Source organism: Microtus oregoni, unplaced genomic scaffold (assembly GCF_018167655.1).
Source record: "Microtus oregoni isolate MIOR12 unplaced genomic scaffold, Mior012 000013F_ref0000133, whole genome shotgun sequence".
Lineage (NCBI taxonomy): Eukaryota > Metazoa > Chordata > Mammalia > Rodentia > Cricetidae > Microtus > Microtus oregoni.
The window spans coordinates 2,710,558-2,734,567 of NW_024543072.1; the positions used below are offsets into that span (position 1 = coordinate 2,710,558).

The 24,010-nt window shown below is 48.1% G+C and overlaps 1 protein-coding gene across 3 annotated transcripts; it reads right to left on the reverse strand.

Annotated features, from left to right (window-relative positions):
- Nucleotides 1–4,955: 4,955 nt before the first annotated feature.
- On the reverse strand, nucleotides 4,956–22,842 carry Itih4 (inter-alpha-trypsin inhibitor heavy chain 4). 3 transcript variants are annotated; one of them, XM_041662717.1, is made up of 23 exons: nucleotides 22,732–22,842; nucleotides 21,323–21,483; nucleotides 19,666–19,770; nucleotides 19,394–19,556; nucleotides 19,150–19,260; nucleotides 18,545–18,673; nucleotides 18,086–18,202; nucleotides 17,721–17,889; nucleotides 17,516–17,641; nucleotides 17,147–17,328; nucleotides 16,884–17,069; nucleotides 14,290–14,429; nucleotides 13,932–14,086; nucleotides 13,652–13,681; nucleotides 13,350–13,406; nucleotides 12,845–12,931; nucleotides 11,998–12,081; nucleotides 11,624–11,656; nucleotides 11,434–11,538; nucleotides 9,802–9,970; nucleotides 5,750–5,904; nucleotides 5,541–5,637; nucleotides 4,956–5,162 (listed from the first exon to the last, which is right to left on the reverse strand). In XM_041662717.1, the coding sequence occupies exons 1-23, from the start codon at nucleotides 22,822–22,824 to the stop codon at nucleotides 5,093–5,095; spliced, it is 2,724 nt and encodes a 907-aa protein (XP_041518651.1). In that variant the 5' UTR covers nucleotides 22,825–22,842; the 3' UTR covers nucleotides 4,956–5,092. The 3 variants fall into 3 exon arrangements, with proteins under 3 accessions (XP_041518651.1, XP_041518649.1, XP_041518650.1); XM_041662715.1 differs by having other exon boundaries at nucleotides 12,764–12,931; XM_041662716.1 differs by lacking the exon at nucleotides 13,652–13,681 and having other exon boundaries at nucleotides 12,764–12,931.
- Between the last annotated feature and the right edge of the window lie 1,168 nt (nucleotides 22,843–24,010).

The following is a 24,010-nucleotide window of genomic DNA, read 5'->3' on the forward strand; positions in this document are numbered from 1 at the left end:
GACAGCTGTCCGTCTCTGAGTTCACGAGCCACTACTGCAGAAGCAGGTGGCTGTTTGGAGGACAACTTCCTGGGGCTCTGGGTTGAGATAGGTGTGGGACAGAGTTGGTTGGGGTGACACCTTGGGGAATCCCAACCGATGCTGGGGCAAAGGACCTCTAAGACATCAGGGAAGGTGAAACACAGTTTAAAATCCAGGGATGTCTTAAGTCAGGAGTCATGGCTCAAGATCTTCTCTTCTCATCACCATGGCAATGGAGGAAGGGTCTCTGTGGGCTCACGGTTTGAGAGGGTACAGTCCATCATGGTGGGACAGGCATGATATTGGAATTACCTTGGTCATGGGTGGTAGGAGCTGGCAGTGTGGCTTCCTCAGATTTCAGAGTCAGAAGCAAAGCCAAGAGCAGGAAGCAGGTCTGTCTGGATTGCCTCCTAGTGACTGCTTCCTCCAGCTAAGCCCCACCCCTTAAAGGTTCTACGACCTTCTCAAATAGTGCTGCTGTCTGGTGGACTGAGCGATCAAACACAGGAGTCTCTGGAGGGCATTTGCTATGTACACAGGAACAAGAGGGAACATTCATTTTGGCTTACAGCTTCAGATGACAACGTGTGACTGCCTGGCTCTGACACTGGGGTAGTATGGTTGGAGTGTGTATCAGCAAACATCTGTTTACCTTATGGTGGCTCAAAGGGAAAACAAGAAAGCCAGGCATGGGGGCACTAGCCTGTAAGCTCAGGGACTGGGAGTTAGAGGCAAGAGAACTGAGGTCATCCTACGCTATATAGAAAGTTCTCAGCCTCTTTATCATTTGTATATAGGAGGGCTACTGATGTTTTTGAGTTGATCTTGAATCCTGCCACATTACCAAAGATGTTTATCAGCTGTAGGAGTTCCTATGTCGAATTTTTGGGATGACATGAGCATACTGTATCATTTTGAAACAGTGAAAGTTTGACTTCTTCCTTTCCAATTTGTATCTCCTTTTGTTGCCTTATTGCTCTAGCTAGAACTTTGAGTACTATGTTGAATAGATATGGAGAGAGTGGACAGCCTTGTCTTGTTCCTGATTTTAGTGGAATCACTTTGAGTTTTTCTCCACTTAATTTGATGTTGGCTTGCTGTATATTGCTTTTATTATGTTTAGATACATTCCTTGCATCCCTGCTCTCTCCAAGACCTTTATCATGAAAAGGTGTTGAATTTTTTGAATGCTTTTTTATCATCTAATGAAAAGATCATTTCTTTCTTTCAGTTTATTTTTATGGTGGATTACACTGATAGATTTTCATATGTTGAATCATCCCTGCATCTCTGGGATGAAGCCAACTTGATCATGGTGGATGATGTTTTCTTGATGGTTCTTGGATTTGGTTTGCCAGTATTTTGTTGAATATTTTTGTATCAATGCTCATGAGGGAGATTGGTCTGCAATTCTCTTTCTTGGTTGAGTCTTTGTATGGTTTCGGAATCAGGGTCGCTGTAGCCTCATACAGAGTTTAGAATGTTCATTTGGATTCTATTGTGTGGAACAATTTGAGGAATATAGATATTAGCTCTTCTTTGAAGTTCTGGTAGTGTTCTGTGCTGAAACCACTGGGCCCTGGCTTGGGAGGCTTTTGATGACAGCTTCTATTTCCTTACAGGTTATTGGTCTATTTAAATACTTCACCTGGGCTTGATTTAACTTTGGTATGCAGCACTTGTCCAGAAAATTGTGTATTTCTTTTACATTTTCCAATTTTGTGGAGTACAGGTTTTTGTAGTAAGACCAATGATTCTCTGGATTTCCTCAGTGTCTGTTGCTATGTCCCCCTTTTCATTTCTGATTTTGTTAATTTGGATGTTCTCTTTCTGCCTTTTGACTAATTTGGATAAGGGTTTGTCTATCTTGTTGGTTTTCTCAGAGAACCAGCTCTTTGTTTCATTGATTCTTTGTATTGTTTTCTTTGTTTCTATTATATTGATTTCAGTCCTCAATTTGATTATTTCCTGTCATCTACTCCTCCTGGGCAAGTCTGCTTCTTTTTGTTCTAGAGCTTTCAGGTGGACTGTTAAGTTGCTAGTGTGAGATTTCTTTCCCTTTTCTTATGTGGGCACTTAGGGTTATGAACTTTCCTCTTAGCACTGCTTTCATGGTGTTCCATAGGTTTGGATATGTTGTACATTTATTTTCATTGAATTCTAGAAAATCTTTAATTTCTTAATTTTTTCCTTGACCCAGGAGTGATTCAGTTGAGCACTGTTCAATTTCTGTGAGTTTGTAGGCTTCCTTCATTTAGTGTTGTTGTTGAATTCTAACTTTAATCCATGGTGGTCTGATAAGATACAGGGGGTTATTCCAATTTTTTTGTATCTGTTGAGGTTTGCTTAGTTACCAAGTATATGGTCAATTTTAAAGAAGGTTCCACGAGGTGCTGAGAAGAAGGTATATTCTTTTGTGTTTGGGTGAAATGTTCTATAGATGTCTATTAAGTCCATTTGAGTCATGACATCTGTTAGTTCCCTTATTTCTCTGTTAAGTTTCTGTCTGGTTGACCTGTTCATTGGGGAGAGTGGGTTGTTGAAGTCTCCTACTATTAGTATGTGGGGTTTGAGGTGGGATTTAAGCTTTAGTAATTTTCTTTTACATATGTGGATGTCCTTGTGTTTAGGGCATACATGTTCAAAATTGAGATTTCCTCTTGATGAATTTTTCTGTGATGAGTATAAAGTGTCCTTCTTTGTCCCTTTTGATTGGTTTTAGTCTGAAGTCTATTTTGTTAGATATTAGGATAGCTACACCGGCTTGCTTCTTGGGTTCATTTGATTGGAAAATCTTTTCCCAACCCTTTACTCTGAGGTAATGTCTGTCTTTGAGGTTGAGGTGTGTTTCTTGTATGCAGCAGCAGGATGGATCCTATTTTCATATCTATTCTGTTTGCCTGTGTCTTTTTACAGGTGAATTGAGTCCATTGATATTAAGCGATATTAATGACTAGCGATTGTTAATTCCTGTTATTTTCCGGTTGTAGCGTGTGTGTGTGTGGTGTGTGTGTGTGTGTGTGTGCTTCCCTTCTTTGGGGTTTGCTGGTGCGGGGTTATTTACAGCCCCCAGGATTGCAACACTGAGTCATCCTCCACGATGGGTGGGTTTTCCAGTGATGCAGTGGTCTTGGAGTAACTCATGGTTTTGTATGTAACCCCTCATCCATGCTTCAGTAAGTTCTCAATAAATACATTGGTTTACAAACTACACGAGAGTCGGTGGCCATGCCAGAGGAGCACGGTCAGCAATGGAGTCTGTGGAGTTCAAGTCACTGAATAGCAAAGCTAAACCCTGCGGAGGCAAAGCCTGGGAGGATTGGCGGCAGAATGTCCCCGGCTTCTGCTGTGCTTCCTCCTGCTTGCTGCTGCATGTTACTCCTCTATTTCGCATGGTGTGATTACTGTGTGAAAGGATCCCACTGTATCTAGTATAGTGTGATGTTTCTTGGGAAAACCCCACGCCTCACCGGGCAACTTACTTGCAGGCCATAATGAAGATCATTTTTATAAGAGCAATGCTAATTAGTTAGATCTATGATTCATTTGGGCTCTCTGAGTTAACCTAAAAGATACAGGGGGTTAGGACAGTTGGTAAAGATAATTAGGGAAATAGTTTAGGTTATTCTGCCAATTGCTCCAATAAGAGATACAAAAAAAGGCAAAAATAGGCTAAAAGTCACCTTTCCCTTTGTTAGACATGAGAATTGCAGAGGATGGAAAATAAGAACAAGGAAGTTCCATGCATTGTGTGGAAAACAGGCTGAAAGTCAATGAAAGCAGTGATGTCCCTAGCCCCAAGGCTAGACCTGAGCTCCTTGGTCATCTAACGTACAGAATTAATCACGGGCCCCAGTATGCATCCTAAAAAAACAACCTTGTACGAGGGAATTAAATGACCCAATTGTGTATAAAGAAAAATAGATGGCAAATTGACCGCTCACCCAAAGTTCCTCTAAAGCCTAAAAATCTGCTACCCCAGCACCACAAACAGCGCCTGCCAGTCCAAAAGGAACTGGCTTAGTTGATTTAAAACTATTCATCAGAAATAAAAGAATCATTGCTTCAGGGTGAAGAGGTTATAGTGGGAAAAGTAATATAAAAAATGTTTAACTACTTGTGGGCTTCTAAGGAAAACATGTTGTGACTTGTGATCTTCATGTGATTTCTCCTCATGTAAAGATTCCAATCTGTTTGGGGGAATATGTAACTGTGGTTATGAGGTAGTCTTTTCTTGCATAAAAATCTGTTTTAGGTGAAATAAAAGGGGAAAATGTATAACAAAAGGACATCCAGCAGAGAGAGAAATCAAATGAAGAATTAAGTTTCAACCCTCAGAAAAGTGTGTGTGTGTGTGTGTGTGTGTGTGTGTGTGTGTGTGTGTGTACCCATGCTCCACCAACACCACACCTCCCTCCCAGTTTCTCTGAGCTTCTGGAAGCTGGTTGGCCAGCAACAGACTAGGGTGGAGTCCTTGCTTTAATTGGTCATTGGTGCCCTCTTTGGGATGAAAAGACACTCCTCATTCCCATCTCAAGACAAAAACGTCACAAAACTGTGTGACCCAGGTGAGTCTTTGTGACTCTAAGCTGGTTCTCATGGCCCAGGCAATTGCACAGTAGGTCTCCAACCTGCTCTTTCTGGAGAACCTTCTTCAGCTCTGGGTGCCGCACTGACATTTTGAATGTCTGGTTTTATATTCTTCTGACAAAGACCAAGATAGGGCTGAAAACCTTCTACGGGTTTCCCTGGGCCCTGGCTGCTGAGGGCCAGCTATGGAAGCCTCTAATGTTCTGTGGGGCAGAATCTTCAGGTTGGGACCTTGTGTCCCCCAGCTGTGGAAGCCTCTAATGTTCTGTGGGGCAGAACCTTCAGGTTGGGACCCTGTGTCCTCCAAGGTGAGCCTCATGGAGTCATAACACCAGCTCCCTGGGTTCATATCACCTTCTTTATTTGTAAGTGAGAATCCTCCTCCCCATTGAGACCTAAGCCTCGCCAGTGGCCCTGGTGGCATATGGTGCCATCCATCCGCACACAAGGACGGTAAGGTAGGCAACACTGTTCCTAACAGCTATATCTTCACGGTCCAGCAGGAGATCTTTTTTGCTGGCAACCCTTCTCGGTAGTCCAACTTGAGCTCTCTGGGGTGGGCAACAGATACCATAAACAGGTGGTCAGCAAATCTCAGGTGAGATGAAAGAGACAGGAGACAGCTGTAGACAGGAACTTGGAATCTCCGAGTCCCTCAGAATTCCCTCTGACATAGGTCAGGAAGGTCTAGTTGCCCAAAGGATTATTCAAGGAACTTAGCATGTGAGGTCTTTTGGACGCAGGACTTTGGAAGTTGGGGAAGGAACAAGGAGAGCCTGTGTTTTTCTGTGAGTTCAACCTAAATCACCCTTTCATCTGTTTTTAGTTTCCAAGCAAGGGGACAAGAGCAGGGTTCTGTAGATCCCAGCTCTCACCCTCCTAATCCCTACCCACCACAGCCAGACTCAGTGGGCTGGCTGTACACTTACCTGGTAGCTGGGTATTCTGTTCCCGGAACTCTAAGTGTCCGTGTTGTGTTATCTGGTCCAACTGGTGGGTCCCAGATGATATCCTGGTAAAACTGACCTGGGATTAAAGGGCAGGTCAGTGAGGGATAAAGACAGTGAGGGAGGTGGGCGGAGTGAGAGGCACCTGTCTGTGCTCCATCACAGGCGGTTTCTAAGGGCAAGCAGAATACCGAGTTGTCCAATGGTGCGGTTGGAGAAGCGCTCAGCGTGCGACACAAGAAGCGCCAGTCTCTTCTGAGAGTCACTTATGCGCATGACACCAATCGTCACTCTGTCTGGACCGCTGAGCTCCAGGAATCCCTTCTTGTCCATGACTATCAACAAGCTGCGGAGAAACCCCAAAGCCTGAGCAGGAAGGCAGAGACACCTGTGTGGAGTCTCAAGGTGGTGCAGAAGATGGTGGCAGGGGTGGGGGATTCTCCTCTTGGCCAGGAAGTCACTGCGTGGCCTTAGGCAGAGAATCCCCTAAGTCTTCTCGGCTCAGTTTTCTCACGGGCAGAACAGCACCAACGTGAGCTGAACGATGTCAATTTCCCCACGCTGTTTATAAAAGAGAATTGCAATTCCTTCCTCTGGTTTTAAATTGATTTCTTATGAATGAATTTTATATGCTTTTATTGGGGGTGATGGATAACAGTCATTGTTAGTTTGGTTGAACTGAGAAGCACCTGGACTATTAGTAAAATTCATCTCTGGATGCGTCTGTAGGGATATTTCTGGATGTTAAATGAAGGGGGAAGACCCCACCTGAACATGGGCAATACTACCCCACCAAATGGAGCGTGGACAGAATAAAAGGGAGAAAATTCTTTCTTGCAGGTATTCTCTGCCCTGGGCTGTCACACAGTGAGCTGCTCTGCTCTGCCAAGATGGACTGAAACCTCTGATTTGGGGGAGTAAATCCTCCCTCCCTTAAGATTTTTCCTTGGAGTTTCTGCTCACAGTAGCAAGAGAGTCTCATACAACTGCCCTGAACTCTGTTTTTACAGCTGGTGCCATGGTTTTAGGTGACTAATGTTTTTTTTTTTTTCTGGGAAGACTCCCTGAAAATCCTGACTACAACCATTAAGAAATAAACCTAGAAAAACTATAAAACATGCAACAGATATTTCTGCTCAAACATAAAACAGAAAATCATCCTTGCTGACTGACTTGAGTACAGCACACAGGCTACATTAGTACTCATGCAGGAATATATATTACCTTGAAAAGTTTATGTATTTTCAGAGCAAGGGCACCAGATACCAAGGAAAATGGGTGACCTGTTGATCTAGCTTCTCAGAGGGTTGCAATTTCCTTGCAGTTCTGTATTCAGGACAGCTTCAAGACTGAGATGATCCAGCCTTGTAAACTACTCTAGCTAAGATTTAATCACTAGCCTGAATTTTCTCAGTGTCCCCCCCAAATTCCAATGCCCCCCAAAATATGAAGTAGTCTAGAGAATAACACCCACATTCCCAAAAGATGGGTTATGGGGTGTTTATTTTCATTTAAGGAGAGGTTGGTTACAAATTGTTATTTGTCTTAGTTTTAAAAAAAGACTAAACAAAAGTTAAATTCAAAAATCTCTTTCTAAAGGAAAAAAGGGAATATGATAGATGAATGATAGGAAAAAAGGGTAGATTATTGAATCCACTTTAATCTAAAAAAACAACTACTTTAATCCCAGCACTCCGGAGGCAGAGGCAGGCGGATCTCTGTGAGTTCGAGGCCAGCCTGGTCTACAAGAGCTAGTTCCAGGACAGGCTCCAAAACCACAGAGAAACCCTGTCTCGAAAAACCAAAAAAAAAAAAAAAAAGCAACTATTAATCTCCAAGTATTTTACAGTGGTGTGGATTTTAGTTTATTGATACAAACTTACAGTTATTTTTGATATACTATATGTATGTTTCTACTCTTGTTTGGGGTATGGTGCTTATGCAGCTCATTTAAAAATGTAATGTATAATAAAAATACAAATTAATAGTCATCTATAACAGTCAAACTTATAGTCATGTTAGGTATGTTTTCAAGGTTATAAACAGATATATTTAAATAGATAGATGGTCTTCAAACACTTCAAAGACCTACAGAATATGGTAAAAAAAAAACCCTTAACCTAAGGTTTTTCATGACAGTGAGACACATCTGCTCCTGGCAGCACTGATCTACTTCAGAGAAGATGATGGGCATCAAAGAAACTTCATATGGAATGTGATTTCTTTATGGCAAAAGCTAGCCATGTGGGCATAGAAACTGCCCTTGTCTCAATTGCTGATAGTATGCTGTCCAAATTGGACAAACAGGATACAAAAGAAAATAATGCTGAACTTTGCCAAGACAAGGTGGGTCAGTCTTTCTTTGATTCACAGAAAAGTCTCTCAATATACTAGACCTGTAGGCCAAAGTTGAATGTTCCAACATCACAAAAGAATCTAGGGTGACTGTCCAGGCAGCCAGGTGCTCCTGTCATTAGGAAACATTTCACCCTTCTGGGGTCTTTGATAAAGGTGAAGACTAGATAGTCATAGTTAAAGTTCACCTTAGCTATGATAAAAGGTAAATTAGATATAAAACTTTAGACTCACAAATATAAAATAGATAATAGAATATTTTCTCTAATTTTGCCAAATATAAATGGACTAGATATTGAATTGTAATTCTTATTTGGTAACTGTTTTTGTTGTATATAATTTTACTATGTTAAAGTTAAAATCTTACTTTTTAATTACACAAAAAGGGGAAATGTGGGATATTCCTTTACACTGTATGAATATATGTTGTTGTGACTGATTTAATAACATAGCTGACTGACCAATAGCTAGATAGTTAGAGGTTGGTGGGAGAGTCAGACAGAGAATTATGGAAAGAAGAAGGGCAGAGTTAGGAGAGATGCCAGAGATACAAAAGGAACAAGACATGCTAGCAGACAGGTAAAGCAATGAGCCATGCAGCAATACATAGATTAATAGAAATGCTTAATTTACGTTGTAAGAGATATTTAGTAATAAGCCTGAGCTATTGGCTGAACATTTGTACTTAATATAAGCCTCAGTGTGTTTATTTGGAAGCTGCTGGCAAGACAGAAACTTGCATCCACACCTTATGACATTGGAAGGACTTCAGATGAGCACACTGGATTTTCTGTGTGTATGCTTATTTGGCAAATGTGAACAAGGCCCTGCTAAAGTTTTGGTAAGATGAAAATGGACAAGACTTTTTGCATGGAAAAAGATAGGCTATGGGATAGGCTGGAAACTCAGAGGACATACTACAGAAGGTCTTCAGCCTCCTGTGACTTACCTCGCTAGAGAGCTGGCCTCAAAAGCCTACAGTGGCATAGTGACGCTTCCCAGAATCATCTGCCTCCATTTCCCACTAGCTTCCCAACATGTGATATCAGCTAAACTGCTCTCTCCTCACTAAATCTTCAAACAGGTTGATGATTAATTTTAATTGCCAATTTGATAGGACTGTGAAATACTTAGGAGATTACAAGAGAATAACTTTGATTGTGTCTATACAGGCATTTCCAGAGACCATTGGCATGTTAGATAACAACTCGGCAGGAAAGATCACCCTGAACATAGGTAGCAGCATGCATTAGGGTAGGGACCCAGATGGCACAAGAAGCAGAAAAAAAGTCTGCTAGGCAGGCATATGCTCCTTCTCTCTCTACCTCTTGGCTACCTTGAGGTGAGCCACATTGCTCTCCATCACTCCTCCTGCCATGATGATCTGCCTCATCGTGCTCAGAAACGACAGGACCACATGACCACTGACTGACAACTTCGAGCCAAAACCATCCTTCTTCCCTTGTTCCTCCCAGGTGCATGTTACAGCAACGAGAATTCCCACACACTGCAGTGAGAGAAGCATCTACAAGCCCTGGCACCGGGCCTCGGGCTTTTCATGAATGTCATCGTGAGCTCACCACTCAGAATCTGGAAAAGCCTGGTGGTTAGTAAGGAAACAAAAACTTGAAGGGCCATGTGGTATATGCATACAGAATGGCCTACAAAGCTAGCTCCAAACCATACCGCCTTTACATGGGCTAGTGACCTGGGTTAATGATGAGGTCCAGGTTCCAGGACAATGCTTCCAGAGCCACAAGACATTAGGGGATTTACCCCTGTCCTGCCCGGAGTGCTGCCACTACAGGGGACTCCTAACCAACCTCTGGCCACCGTCATCACTAGCCTGAGAGGCCACACATACCTAGGACCTCACCCTGGGCCTTACCTGCGTAAGTCAGAGAACAGTGTCTGCTTCCATTTGTACTGGGAGCTTTTCTGGTCCCGAATCACCACCACGTATTCAGGGCTTGCACGGACAAACAGGCGAGACTCCTGGATATGCACCTCGATCCTTGAGAACCCGTCTTTCTCATACACACCGCCTACCGAAAGCCCTAAGGAGGCCAAACCAGAGAGTTCAAAGGCAACTCTGGGCAATGTCCTGACCCAGGCTCTCCCTGACTATGTCCTCCTGGAACTGGATCCCCAGAAAGGTCACTCTCTACACACTTCCACTTTAGGTCGGCTTCTTCTCCTTTGGTTTTTTGTTTTATTTTGTTTTTTTGAGACAAGATCTCACCTAGTAGCCCAGGCTGGCCTAGAAACTCATTATGTAGACCAGGCTGTCATCAGATTCCCAGAGATCCTCCTGCCTCTGTCATTATTTGGGATTAAAGTTGTGTGCCATCATGCCTGGCTCAGGTCTAGCCACTCAAGACTTGGTTTTCTGTGAATCTGGACCTCAAATCATGTTGACGGCCACCTTGTTAGATTTTGATAATAGGAGGGTATGTCTTGCTTCAAGTATTGAAGCATCCATCAGTCTCCAGCAGTGTGTCTGGGGCTCCAGCTTGTCACACGGCTGGGGCTGGGAGTAAGGCGAAAAGTGCCTTCCTCAGGGACCAGACAGGTACAGTGAGCCTGAGGGATAAAGCAAGAGACCACGTGGTTCTCAGAGGAATGAAGGGGTTGTGGCTTCCCCAGAGTGCTCTGTAGCTCAGCACAAACACTGCTGACTGCTGTACACCCTGTGTTTGCCTGGACACTTCAGCTTGCACAGTGAGGCCACTCCAGTGTTGGGGAGTGGGAGAGGCTAGCATTCTTCTTCAACCATTCCCTTTTCCATACTGCCAGGGGCCCAGGGAGTCACAGGGTGCCTGTGTCCCTCGGCTCTGTCTCCTCTACCTGGGACACCCCTACCCTTTTCTTGGCTCATCTGACTGTACAGATCCCGGACTCTAGGCAACTTTAGCTTTCTCTCAGCTCTGAAAACTGACCCATGTGTGTGCAGACCCTGAGGAGTTCCCGTGAAAGCTTGTAGGTGGCCGTGGGAGGAAAGGCCTTTTTCAGTGCACAGGGCTTTTGCCCATGATGGGGATGTTGCTGTGCTTAGGGGTAAGTCATGGTGTGGGAGAATTGTCTGTATTCTGTCAATTACGTTTTAAATAAACGTTGATTGGCCGATAGCCAGGCAGGAAGTATAGGCAGGAAAACCAGACAGGAAGTAGAGGTGGGGCAATGAGAACAGGAGTATTTTGGGAAGAAGGAAGCTCTCTCACAGTCCTGCCCAGACACTGAAGAAGCAGGATGTGACCTGCCCTGCCAAAAAAAGGTACCAAGCCATATGGCTAACATAGATAAGAATAATAGATTAATATAAGTTATAAGAGCTAATACGAAGCCTGAGCTAATGGGCCAATCAATTTATAACTTATGGAGACCTCTGTGTGATTTTCTTTGGGACGTGCTGGCTGTGGGAACTGGGCAGAGAGAAACCCCAACAAGCAAACCCACATGTTACAAAGTCATATGAGTGGGATCTGGGTTTCTCGGTGGATTCCTGGGATGCATCTCTTACCCTGATCTGGGTCTTCAAACAGATTGATGGGCATGTGAAAACGTAAGATGTCCACACATAGCTGGCCCACACTGGATCCAGGAAGTGGCAAGACGACAGTAGGAGCTGAAATTGGCAGCACAGAGTTCCTGGGTCAGGAAGAGTCAAGGGGGCCAAAGGTGGGTGGGCGGGAGCTGGCAGGGGTAATTACCTGGGTGTGTGGGTTCAGCTGGTGTGGCGCTCTCTAAAAGAAAAAGAAAAGCTCTGGGTTCAGGTAGTCTCCTTTTGGGGAACAGGGCATTGTGGGCCGAGTAGTGAGTGATTGTGACTGGGGTTCTCTCTTTTCACTCTGACATGTAGAATACCATGTGACAGGTTAGAGAGACCCAGGGCTCCCCCTTGACCCCAGGGTTCTCCCTTTCCCCCCAGAGCTCCCCCTTTCCAATATCTTCTAGAGCTACCGAGGGAGTTCTGGCTTGGGTATCTTTATGTTTTTGTTTATTTCTGGTGCTGGAAAGCAAATTCAGAGACCTGTGCACTCGAGGCAAGCGGCCTATTATCAAGCTCCATCCCTAGCCCCGGTACCTGCATCTTTTTTCTTCGTGCTTTGTGCCACAGCTTGACTTAAAATTACAGGATCTCTTGTTGCTGAGGGCATAGAAACATCCACTAACAAAAAATGGAGAGTCAATCAGGACACGAGGCCTGCTGCACCTGCCTGACCCCTGTCCCTGTCCTTACTGCCCATCAAGCTCAGGCCTAGAGGGCAGGAGAGATGTCAAGGAGATAGGCCCTGACTGAGTCTGAGTTCACATTGGGAATGGGAAGAAGTACAAGGGACCATAGTTGACTTTGGAGGTGGGGAAGGCTTCCCTTTCCGTCATGGGGAGTGGATCTTCACTGTAAACAAGGTCTTTTTCTGGGGAGGTCTGGTGTGCATTGACTGGTGGAGGAAGAGGTGCCTCAGGAAGGAAAGGATTGGCCATGGCGTCCAAAGAGTCTGTACTGAGTCCTCCTGTGACCCAGGGCTCAGCCAGGCTTGTGGGCTGGCAATCGAGGGGCAGTGAGGAGCCAGGGCAGCATATGCCTGACCCTCAATGCTGAGGACCAGGCAAAGAGTAGGCTGGTTAAGGGCCGGAAAAGTAAGGGTAGCCACAGGAAATGAGGTGCTCATCCCAGCCCCTGGGTCCCGGCTCTGCTTTAGGACAGGGTCTAGCTAGGCCCAGCCACCTGCTTTCTTTGCAGCTATCCTTGCCTAGCTTGTGCTTGGTGTCCTCCCTCCCTCTACGGGTCAGAGTCAAGTTATAAGGAAAAGAAAGGCCACTGTGGGTCAGAAAGGAAGGGGGCTCACGGAAGGGTGGCATGTCCGGTCTCTTGAGATGATACAGCCTGAAATTATTGCTATCAAAGCGAACAGGAAAATGAGGATCACCAGGGGGTCCCGGAAGTCCAGGAAAAGCTGCTGGTCTGAATATAGAGCCAGTAACACTCAGTCTGGGATCTGTGCGGAGTGTAGCTCCTAGATTAAAAACACTGACATGAGTATTGTTCTCACAGGCAATGTCCTGGCTCCCCACAGTCAGGAAGGGGGCCCATATGCCAGGAGCAGGATGTAGAAAGGGTACATAGCCCCTGTTTTCCTTGCTGGAGAGCCTCCCCTAGGCAGGAGACAACCACTGGTAGGGTTTTCCCTCTGAAAGGGCAATCTTTCCCTGAGCTGTGCCCCTTAAATTACCCTGATTACTAAATCCCCTTCTCTGGACCAAGTAAGGCTCTAGATGGACAACTTGAATTAAACACTAATCTTTAGTGGCAGGCCTGTTACCAGCCACGTGAACCAGGCTTAGCACTTCCTTTCACAGGCAAGTTCAGAGCCCAGTCTATCTCCTGCCACAACTCTGCCAACCTCTCCTCTCCGTCCCTTCCCTCACCGTCACCTTTTTGTTTCGGCAGTTGAGGTCTTCTGGCGTGAGTCTTGAGAAAATGGCCTTGACCTGGAAGACAGTGAGAGTTGTGTTTACCCCTTGGAGTCAACCCTCTGGGGCTCCATCCAGATGGGGACTGTGTACCTAGGATCAGGTCAAGCCCTAAGGGGTGGCCAGCATTTGAGTGAACCAGTGACTAAGTAGACCCATGAGTTTGGTCAGACAGCACCAGCTCTTGGGAGCAGGGCAGACCGTGGCCTCCAGCATACTGGTAGGCTATATGTAGGCTGGCTTTGGAGTCATCAGGCCCTTACCCCCTAAGAAGGCATCTCTTGGTCCATTATCTGTACAAAGAAAAAGAAAAGGAGAGGGAGGTATTATAGGGTGGTTTTGCCAATTCAAAGTGCTTACATTTAAACTTGCTTCCCCAGCTCCAGACTGCAGATGCAAGCAGTGAATTTAAGGAGCTGCAAGACCTGTTCTCAGTTTCCTCCTTGGTGAACTGAGATGGGTCTCCCCGCGTCTCTGGGAGTCTGTGGATGGCAGGGGCTTAGTCGGCAGACTGATGGTGCCAAGACCCAGGCCCACACTCACCAGCATCCACAGGCTTCCCAGCAGCTTGAAACTGTTCTTGGCCTTCAGGTTTGGTGACCACCATATATGTAAGAGGGGTGACAAAATTGTATTTGAGTGACAGATTCAGAGCTTGGGACTCAAGCTCCTTTAACGCAGCACCTGATGCTGAAATCCTATGGATTAAAGACAGGAGAGCTCAGGTGGTCCCTGGTATCGTCTGGGCAGTCTCCTCTCACTGGCCCCTTCCTGCGAGTCCTCTTGGGAGAGTGTAGAGTTCGGACCTACCACTGCATTCCGTGGCTGTGCCACCACGGAAAGACTTACTGACGTCATGTGAAGCCCACAGCAGTGACTTACAAGGGTCAGGGTCACTCACATCTGCTCAAGCTGCTGGTTGATGGTCAGAAATGCCCAGAGTCTCTCCATGAAGTTGTGATAGATGTACTTGGGGCTCTGGAACTCCTCCTCCTTTTGGGCTACGCTGGCCTCCATTTGGAAGGTGATATTCTGCTTATGCTGGAAAGAGGTACCAGCCCAGGTGAGAGAGGGAGGGCCCGATGCCCACAGCTGACCAGCATTCGGAGTTCTTCATTAGAACCCTGACTGGGATGGGGGCAGGTCAGGGCAACTATGTGGGCTTCATTCCTTTTGAGTATGGGGGGTAGGGAGGGAGTTAAGGAGTATGAGGGTCTCCCACAGACCCTCCAAGACAAGAGGGAGGTGGGGAGAAGTGTTAGCAGTCCATGCATAGCAAGACAGCTGTGTAGCCTGGAGTTTAGGTCATCTGACCTTTAATAAGAAGGGAGGCAACTTCCAGGCCAGTGCAGAAGGAAGGTGTCTCAGATACAACGTGGAGCAGAAAGGGTTCCCCTCCCCCAAACATGGAGAAAGGAAAGAGAAGGAAGGACCCCAGTAGTTAGCAATAAAGATGAGACGAGAGCGTCAGAGCGCCAACAAGCCTGTCTGCTCCACATCGCCCCTCGGCTGGGGCTGGCCCTGGGGGCGATGGCAGGACACTGGGCACCTCGCTGTGGTCTGGCTGCTTTCTTCCCAGGGGAAAGGCAGTCATGGGCTTAGTTTGGCCCAGCTGGCAGCCTAGGCGATGGGGTTGAGAGCGCAGGTGTGCCAAGCCTCTCCCTCAGAGGTCAGCTAAGAGACCCTGCACAACCTTCTGCTCATCCTGCTGGCACCAGTCTCTTCCTGGCTCTTACCTAGGGTCTGTCTTGCCAGAGTTTTGGTGTATGAGGGTCACAGACATGAGGTTTTTCTCTATCTACACAGTAAAGTTACTACTTACTTGATGTTTTTCCTTAAATTAATTTTGAATAGACTAACGTTTTCTTGGGCTTATCCAAGAACTGAGTGTATTGGCACAAGCCTGTGTTTCTAGCTTCTTGGGAGACAGGAGGATTAAAAATTCAAAGCCTGCCTGGGTTACAGAGGAAGTTCGGGGCCATCTTGGTCTTGTCTCAAAATAAAAAGTAAAAAGAGGACTGGGGATATAGTTTAGTGGTAGAGTATTTCCTTAGGGCCCTATATTCAATCCCCAATACTAAAGAAGAAGAGAGCGAGCAGATCCATCCTTATGTTTGAAATCTGAGTTACGTTCATGTTTATACGGGGCTGGTAGGCATGTGAGGTGGTCACATTTGTAATCGGGGGAAACTGAGGCACAAGAGCTTTAAGCAATTTTCCCACTTCCCACCTGTGAGAGGTGACGGAGCTTGGTCTAAAGATAGGTTGCTTGGCCACACAGCCTTCAGGAACATTCCTATACTTGACTGTGTCTGAGATGAGGCCCTGGGCCTTCCATCCCCATGGTCATTCTCTGCAGGCAAGGTGCCCTGCTGGCATATGTGCCCAACAACTCTTCCTCACTTCTGGGTCCCGCCCCTTCTTACTTATCATTCATCTCAGCAGAACTTCTGCTGAATTCCTGGGCACGTACTGTCGGGAACATTCCAGGCGGTCACTCTACTTCTGTACAAGCTGTCTGTCCCTGAAGGAGATGTAAGGTTGGCCTTATTTACCACTTTATCCTTTAACCTAACGGCTCTGTGCTGTGGGAGGTCCTTCTGTCTATGTGTTGCTTTTATTAGTTAATGAATAAATAAACTTCCTTGGCCTGTTGATAGGGCAGAACTTAGGTAGGCGGGGAAAACTGAACTGAATGCTGTGAGAAGGAAGGCAGAGAGAGAGAGATGCCATGGAGCTGCCAGAGACAGACACCAGTTGGAACTTTAGCTGGTAAGCCACAGCCATGTGGTGATACACAGATTAATAGGAATGGGTTAAATTAATATGTAAGAGTTAGCCAATATGAAATTAGAGCTAATGGGCCAAGCAGTGATTTAATTAATACAGCATCTGTGTGGTTATTTTGGGGCTGAGCAGCCAGGGATGAAACTAGCAGCCTCCTCCTACAGCTCTGTTTTATCTGTGACATCACAGGCTGACTGTCCTGCACCCAGGAGCAGGGAAGCCCAAGCAAGGCTGGGGCTCTATGAGGTATCCCAGAAGCAGAGGAGAGCAGCATATGTTGTCTGTCCTGCCTGGACCTTGGGCTGCTCACCTATGAAATGGAAAAGCTCTCGCTGTCCTACCCACACCCTCAAAGGTCTAATGTGAGGACAGAGGGACGTTGAGAAGGAACACCTGCAGTTATCACATGCTCACAGAAGAGTAAGGTGGCAGGGGGGCGGACTGAGCGATCAGTTCCCCTATGTGCCATGTTCTCTCATGAGCATCACAACATTGTTTACTGGATTTCTACCATGAACCGACCCACGCAGCTGGGGCTGGTGTCCTTCAGGAAAACCTGAGGAGAAGGGTCCTTTGAGAGTTACCCGGGACCAATCAGCTGGAACTTGGTACGACTGGGACTTGAGCCCAGTGCCTCTAGCTGTGAATGATGTAGCTGCCCAGACAACCCCACTGCCCCTTGGTTCTGGGATGTTCAATTATACTCACTGTCTGCCCGTTGATTTTGGCTGTGAGGACATCAGGCCCCTGGGCCTGGAGCTTCCCAGCTACTACCATCTCTGAGCCCTTAAAGTGGTATCGGAAGTTGTCCTGCGTGACCGCCTCCACAGCATCACTGGGGTACTCAAAGCTCACTACCGACAGCAACGGATTGGCTACTTCTTGGTAGAAGTCCTACAGAGTGGCAGGGGAATACGTCACAAACAGGGTCTGTCTAGCCGTCTGTATCCCACGTCAGATCAAACTGGTACCTGGAGCTGCAGGGCGGAGTCTGAGTCCTCGTAGATGCGCCGGGCCAGGCCACCGTTGTCCTGTGCCAGCTTCTCCAGGAAAGGGTAGTGGACATTAAAACCAAAGCCCAAGCAGAAGAGGCTGTATCGGTTGTTTATGGCTTCCTGTACATTCTTCTGGATAGTTGTGGGATTGGTCTCCCCTAGACTCATGAAGTTGGGAAGAGGATGAGAAAAGAATCATTTGCTCAATGGATAGTTCTGGAACTTCAGAGCCAAAGGGGTCTTGAGGATTCTCCTTCTCCCTGCCCCAGGTTTCACAGCCAGTCTGGAAGCAGTTCCAGCCTTGCTCCACGTCTAGCATGCCCCAGAATGCCACAGTGTCCTCACCCTGAGTGGGTTCGCCATCTGTGAGCAGGATGATAAGGGAGACACTGCCCGGGGACAGTTTTTCTGCCCTGTTGCTGGCATCCAGGAGTTCCACAGCCGATAGCACCGCATCATTGATGTTGGTCCCTAAAGGGTACATGCTTAGGGTTGACCCCAGCTCGTGACCACGGGCACCCCCAAGTCTCCCACCATGCAGGACACTCACATCCATCAGCTTCGATCTTGGACGCATAGCCTGTGGCCTCTTTCACGTTCTCTTCTGAGGCTTTCACCAGTGACGGCCTCCATTGGGTTTCTTTCCCATTGAACACAATGAGGTTGAACTGGTCTTTGGGGCTGAGGTCATTCAAGATCTTGATTAGGGCTTCTCGAGTCTAATGGGGCAGGAGAGAAGACAAGGTAGGTGTCTCAGAGGTGCTCCCTAAAGGCGTGTGATCCATGGGCTAGTTTCCTGGTATCTTGGATAGGCTCATAGTTTATGCTTTGGACCAGACTTGACTCCAGGAACCCCCCACCCATGGTACCATAAAAGGTTAGACTGATGATGATCTCATAGTCCAGGAAACCTACCTGCTGGATTTTCCTGCCTAACATAGATCCACTTTTATCAATGACAAAGATCACATTCTTGGGCATTGTAGGAAGGTCCTCAGGGGCAAAGTGGTGCACAAAATAGCCGTTCTCAATCTGTGAGCAGAGTGAGCCCACACTCAGGTAATCAGAACTTCAGCCCGGCCCAGTTTCTGTTAGACCCCTTCATCCCAAATCCCTGGTTCCTATGTTCCCTTTTCATGACCCCTCTCCATCCCAGCTCCGTAGCTCCCCCAAATCCTCACTATTTCCCACAACTCAGCCCCTTGCTAACAGAAGACTTCCATATTCATGTATAACCCTACAACTCTCTCCATTTTCTCCTATTTTCTGTGTGACCCAGCCCCTAGTGCAGTGAGGAGCCATCGTTTTCCTCTTCTAGAACATCCATGCTTAGTTGTCTGAAGGCTTCACTGTCCTTGCCTGGAGTCTACCCACCTGGATGGAGCCCCCAGAGACAGACCGGTCCACATCATAGCGAACAATGAAGTTCCCGTCCAGGATTGTATCCTGGTCATTTTGAGAATGTTGTTGCTGGGAGAGTGTTGGCTTGAACCGGATATGTGCCTGGAGGAACAATCAAAGCTGACGTTGAAAGGAACAATGAGGCCAACACCCCTTCTATGTGCGCACTGGAAAGTTAGATTCCATGTGCAGCCATGGGTGAAAATTCAGGGGGAATGTTCATTCTGAGCCAAAGGTGGCTGCTTCCATTTGGTATGTGTGTGAGGGCGTGTTCAGGTATGAATTCTGTTTCTGGGGACACACCTGAGCTCAGTGCAATTCAGTTATCTCTCTTGAGGCCCCTTCCATCAGTCCACTCTCCAAGTTTGTTCCCCATAAACCCCAACCACCTCTAAGGACCCACTGACAATCTCTAAATTTTACTGCCCTGTCTTCTTGGCAGTGGCATGGACACAGATCTCAGAAGCCTTCCCAGCTCAGGGAACATCCAACCATTTTCTATGGAAATCTAGACCACAGTCAGCTGAACTAAAGACTGGCGCTGGGATGTCCTCACTTGGTGGTCATAGCAGGCTCACCTTGGTCTTATTCTGCGAGGTGGTAAGGGCGTCTGCCAGTTCCTGAGTCATGAAGGTGCTCTCTGTCTCCAGAAATCCGATACCCTGAGGCTCAAAGATGTGGATGTCCATCTGGAAGCAAGAGATGGGTCACCAGGGGATCCATGAGTAAGCTGTGCTCCCAGGAAGCTGGGTGGCAAGGAGAAGCTGCCTTAGTTGAGAAGGGAAATCTAGGGGGCTTCCTGGAGAGGGCGGCACCAGGTACCTGGAGGTGCTTGACCAGCTGCTGCGGCTTCACTTTGAGGAGTAGCTCGTATGTTCCCAGTCTCCGTCTGAGCAGTTCCTGGTATACCAGTTCGAAGGTAATCTTGGCTTTAGGGGCCACAGTGACTGATACTTCAAACTGCTCTGTCTGCCTCCCTGCAGTCCTGGGGGATAGGACAATAACAGCCCATTGGCCCAGGTAGGGATTGCTGCTGGAGGGAAGGAAGGCTTTAGATAGTCTCTACCTGTATGCACCCTTCCCCATATGCTCACTTGACGAGGCCAGCGCTCTCTCCCCGGCCCACTGCTGCCTGGTACTGCTCCTGGGCTGCAGCCTTGTCTTGGACAGTCCCTGGGTAGGTCACGCCATCGATGACCCTGGACAGGGAAGAGAACAGTTGAAAACTTTTTCTTAGAAGGGCCTTTCTAGAATTTGGTGAGCCTTTTGGTGTGATTCCTGTCTTCATCTAGGGTCACTACCATTCATCATGCATGGACTGTGTAGAAGACCTCATGTATGACACCGGGAGATGCTTTCAGTAATCCCAAGACACACACAGTGTTAGTTCGCACTGGTCTTCCTGCGGGAGCAGGGCAGGTTACAGAGGAGGCAGGACTGGGCTAAACTCAGCCCATATTCTGAGCTGCCCCGTGGACCTTATGCATTGTTCTGCAGCTCCAGTCAATCAGAGCAGAACAACACAGTTCTGGTCTTTACCCAGCCTTGACTCCACCTCCTGTGTGGCCAGGCTTGAGCAGGAGGGAGACACAGGATTGAAGGCTGTGATCCTATTCTCTGCAGCTTCTCCCTTAACCCTCCTGCTTAGGGTGGCTGTTGCAGGGAGCCTGGCATCTTTGGAAGCAGGTTTGGAGCACCTAGTGGTGGAGACAAGCTTCTAGTCGTCACCCTTTGAGGTGGAGAAGGAACTGTCAAAGCCATTTCTCTGCACAGAAAATGGCTTGTTCTAGGGGTTCCTTATAGGATGAACAGGGACCAGAAAGAGGAGTGGGAGGGTGGAAGTGTGCAGAGAGGGGAAGAGAGGGCTCTAACCGAGTGCACAGAACAGGCATCTTTCTCTCACTTCCCTGGTCAGGGCGTAACTCTGGGTCAGAATGGGGACAGACGGGAAGCCTGGCTCCTTCTGCTGGATGGAGAGTTCACAGCTTCTCCAGATGCTCTGCCAAGGCTCCTGGCCAGAGCAGGGGGCAGGGAAACCTGCCCCGCACTTCTCCATCTCATGCAGTGGAAAGATCTGGGGACCCACTGACCTAGGCTCCAGAGTCAGGAAACAAACTGTCCTGGAGTGGAGGTGGGTGGGGAGAAAGGGAGGAGCGAACCAATGGGAACCTAGCCCCACCCCTGCAGTTTTCCAGAAACACCCACGCTAGCCAGTGCTCTTGTTGGCCTCCACCCCTAAGCGCTTCCCCTACTGGGAGCAACCCCCCTTCAATGCTTGCCTCGCAAACATGGATTTTCCCCAAGTTTAATAAACATTGCAAAACAGACCAGGATGGGGGTGTGAATGAAGTCAGAGGGCCTCCTGCCAGCTCAGAGTCCACAGAAACCTTGGCATCTCCTGAGGAAACAGTAGCCATGCCTGCCCTCTGCAGTGACAAAGAGGGACCCCAGGAGTTAGGGCTAATATCTTCTCAGCTGGAATATGATTTCGGTGACTTTCTGAGTCTACCTCTGGCCTAGAGTTGCCTTAGGTTTGTACTCCTCAAAGGCAAAGACTCCAGATGCTGTGGTTCGTGCTCTACCACATAGAAGTACTTAGTGAGGAGGCCGGACCACGGGAGGGACAGACATACATCCTTGTTCCCTGTGAGGCGGACAGGGCAAGAGTGTCCCAAGTCACGTGTCTCAGGCTCAGAGGAGATGGAGTTGCAGAGCTGAGCTGCGGGTTGGAAGAAGCAGGAAGACACCTACATGGAGAAGTTGGTGATGAAGGCTTTCCTGGGTAGCTCTAATTGGAAGGTGGCTTCCTGAGCAGCGTCGGCTCTGTTGACCACCCGGCTGGTAACAACGGTGTGGGCGAACCGGGAGGACACCTGGGAGTCCACTGTGAGGCTGTAGATGTCGATGCCATTCTGGACCAGGGAGGGGAAAGGGCTGTGTTGTTTAACTGACACCCCCAACTCTTGAAGGGAAGGCTCTGTTCCCAGGCCAAACTCCTCCCTTCCTCTGACACAGATACGGACTAGGCCCAGGCTGAATCCCGTCAAAAGGTTCACATGGGAATATTGTCTGAGGTCAGAGGCCACTGTGGACCTCACTCCCAACAAGGCAGCACCATGGAACAGGCCTCCAGAGAGAGTCCCCAGGGTGAGGGGCCAAGCCTGGCAGGATCACATTTAGGCAGAGACAGAGGCCTGGAGTCAGGGACCTTGGGTCCAGGCTGAGCTCTGCCTGGTAAATAAAAGGACAGTGAACAAGTTCTTCGATTTTTGGAAATGCTGAGCTCTGTGAAAACGGAAAAACGCTCCTGCTCCACCCCCGTCAGACAATCACGGGAGCTGTGAGAAACGGTAGAGGGGTGACAATCCTCTTGGCCCGTTCCACCTGCAGCACATCCTCTCTCCCGACCCTCCACAGGGCTACTCCACCACACACCTTTTGCACTGAGGCTGGTAACCCCTTAAGAATATGCACACACGCACAGCCCTGTGCTCGCTCCCCTGCCTGCTCTGTGTGCCATGCTGCACACACGCACAGCCCTGTGCTCGCTCCCCTGCCTGCTCTGTGTACCATGCTGCACACACGCACAGCCCTGTGCTCGCTCCCCTGCCTGCTCTGTGTGCCATGCTGCACACACACACGGACTGTTCACACTCTCATGCCCACCTGCCCAGTTTAACACAGAGGGACAGCATGCCTTGTTTACAGCTTAGATGTCAGCTCGGCCTAGGTGTGGTACTGTACGCTTCCTAGGTATTACGAGGTTGATTTTCAACCAGCACAGGCCTGAGTCGGTTATATTATTACTCCCTTTCGGACGAGGAAACTGATAGACAGAACATATAAATAATTCCCAGAAGCCACTCATCTGGAACAGAAGAGCTGGGCTCATACAGTCACATTCTGACCTCCTTGGCTCCGCTGTCAGCCTCAAGGGGCCATCGCCTAAGCAGGTCTCCATCTATAAAGTGGCAAGAATGGGATCACTCCTTTTTTGAAGTGAAGGAGTCTGCAAGGATCTCTGGGCAGGGCCATGTCTTTGCACACACATGGACCTGCACACACATACCCCGAGGCACTTCCCAGGTGTGTTTGCTCTTCCCCAGCTCCCACCACACACATACACCAGTACACACAGTGGCAACTATGGATACTGCTACCTTCCTGGCAGTGGTGGTCTGAAGCCCGGCCAGCAGCGAGGGCAGGAGCAGTATGATGCTGCACCACATGTGGGCAGGGGCCGAGCTCTTCATTGGCCTTCAGTTGCCTGCCAGGCTGTTTCTGAACCTGAGAGCAGGTGGGTTATAAACTGGTAACTTGCTGGGTGTCCTGCCCCTACCGGCGCAAGTTCTGGGAAATGGGATTTCCAAGCCAAAAATCCCAGAGGCCTCAGATAAGGAGACAAATGACCTATGTCCAGTGAACTTGGATGACAGCAGGACATACCCTGAGGAAAGGCAGGCTCAGGTTGGAGCTGGGTATTAGCTACCCTTCTGCAGGGTCCACATTTCCAGGAATCACAAACTCACTAGGTCATCCACCAAGCTTTGTAGGGCCAGAGACACCCAACAATGAGGCCAGTCTCTTCTTCATGAGTCTAGCCTGGGAGGAAATAGAGGCCTCACTAGGGAGACTAGGGTTGGAAGGATACCCCAGGTGGCTTCCTGGAAGAGACAGGGCCTTCCTAGCCAGGTAGGCATGCCTGGGGGTCCCTGAGACATCTGGAGCACTAGAGGTGTCTGAGGATGCCAACAAGGATGGGCACTTTTTGGAGCAAAAGAGCTGGGCCCAGGAGCCTCTGCTCTCTCTCTGGTTCAAGGCTGCTGTTTGGGTCCTATTACTGCAATGGGACTTTAGGTTCAAGCCAAGCAGACCCCCAAGCAGGTCTGCAATTTGACACACCCGTGAGTTGTCAAGATGCATACCCTGAGCCTAGAGCTGTAATGTTGGAGTCTGCAGAAAGGCGGGACACACAGGAGGTTGCACAGGGTTCCTGAAGGTTGTATGCAGGTAGAGTAGGTGGTCTGATTCTGTTACACCAGGATCATGAAAGAGTTTCTTATACACTGTGCTACTAGTGGCTTTTCTTGAAAAGCCCTTTATAAAGCTGAAGTACTATTTGCTTTGTTTTATTAACCAATAGTGATGAAGTGAGCAGACAGTGGGTACTTGGTGAGGCTGGTACAGATTTCCTTCGGTGGTGGAAAAGCCACTCCTGGGCCTATGGACACGAAAGGGCAGCCGGCAGCTGGTGTGTCAGACACGAAAGGGCGGCCAGCTGCTGGTGTGTAAGACACGAAAGGGTGGCTGGCCACTGGTATGTCAGACACGAAAGGGTGGCCAGAAGGGCGGCTGGCTGCTGGTGTGCTGTTTTATTACCTCTGCAGTTTAGCTCAAGGCTGGTGGTGTCTGGCCCTAGGAACAATTTCTGTTGCTTCC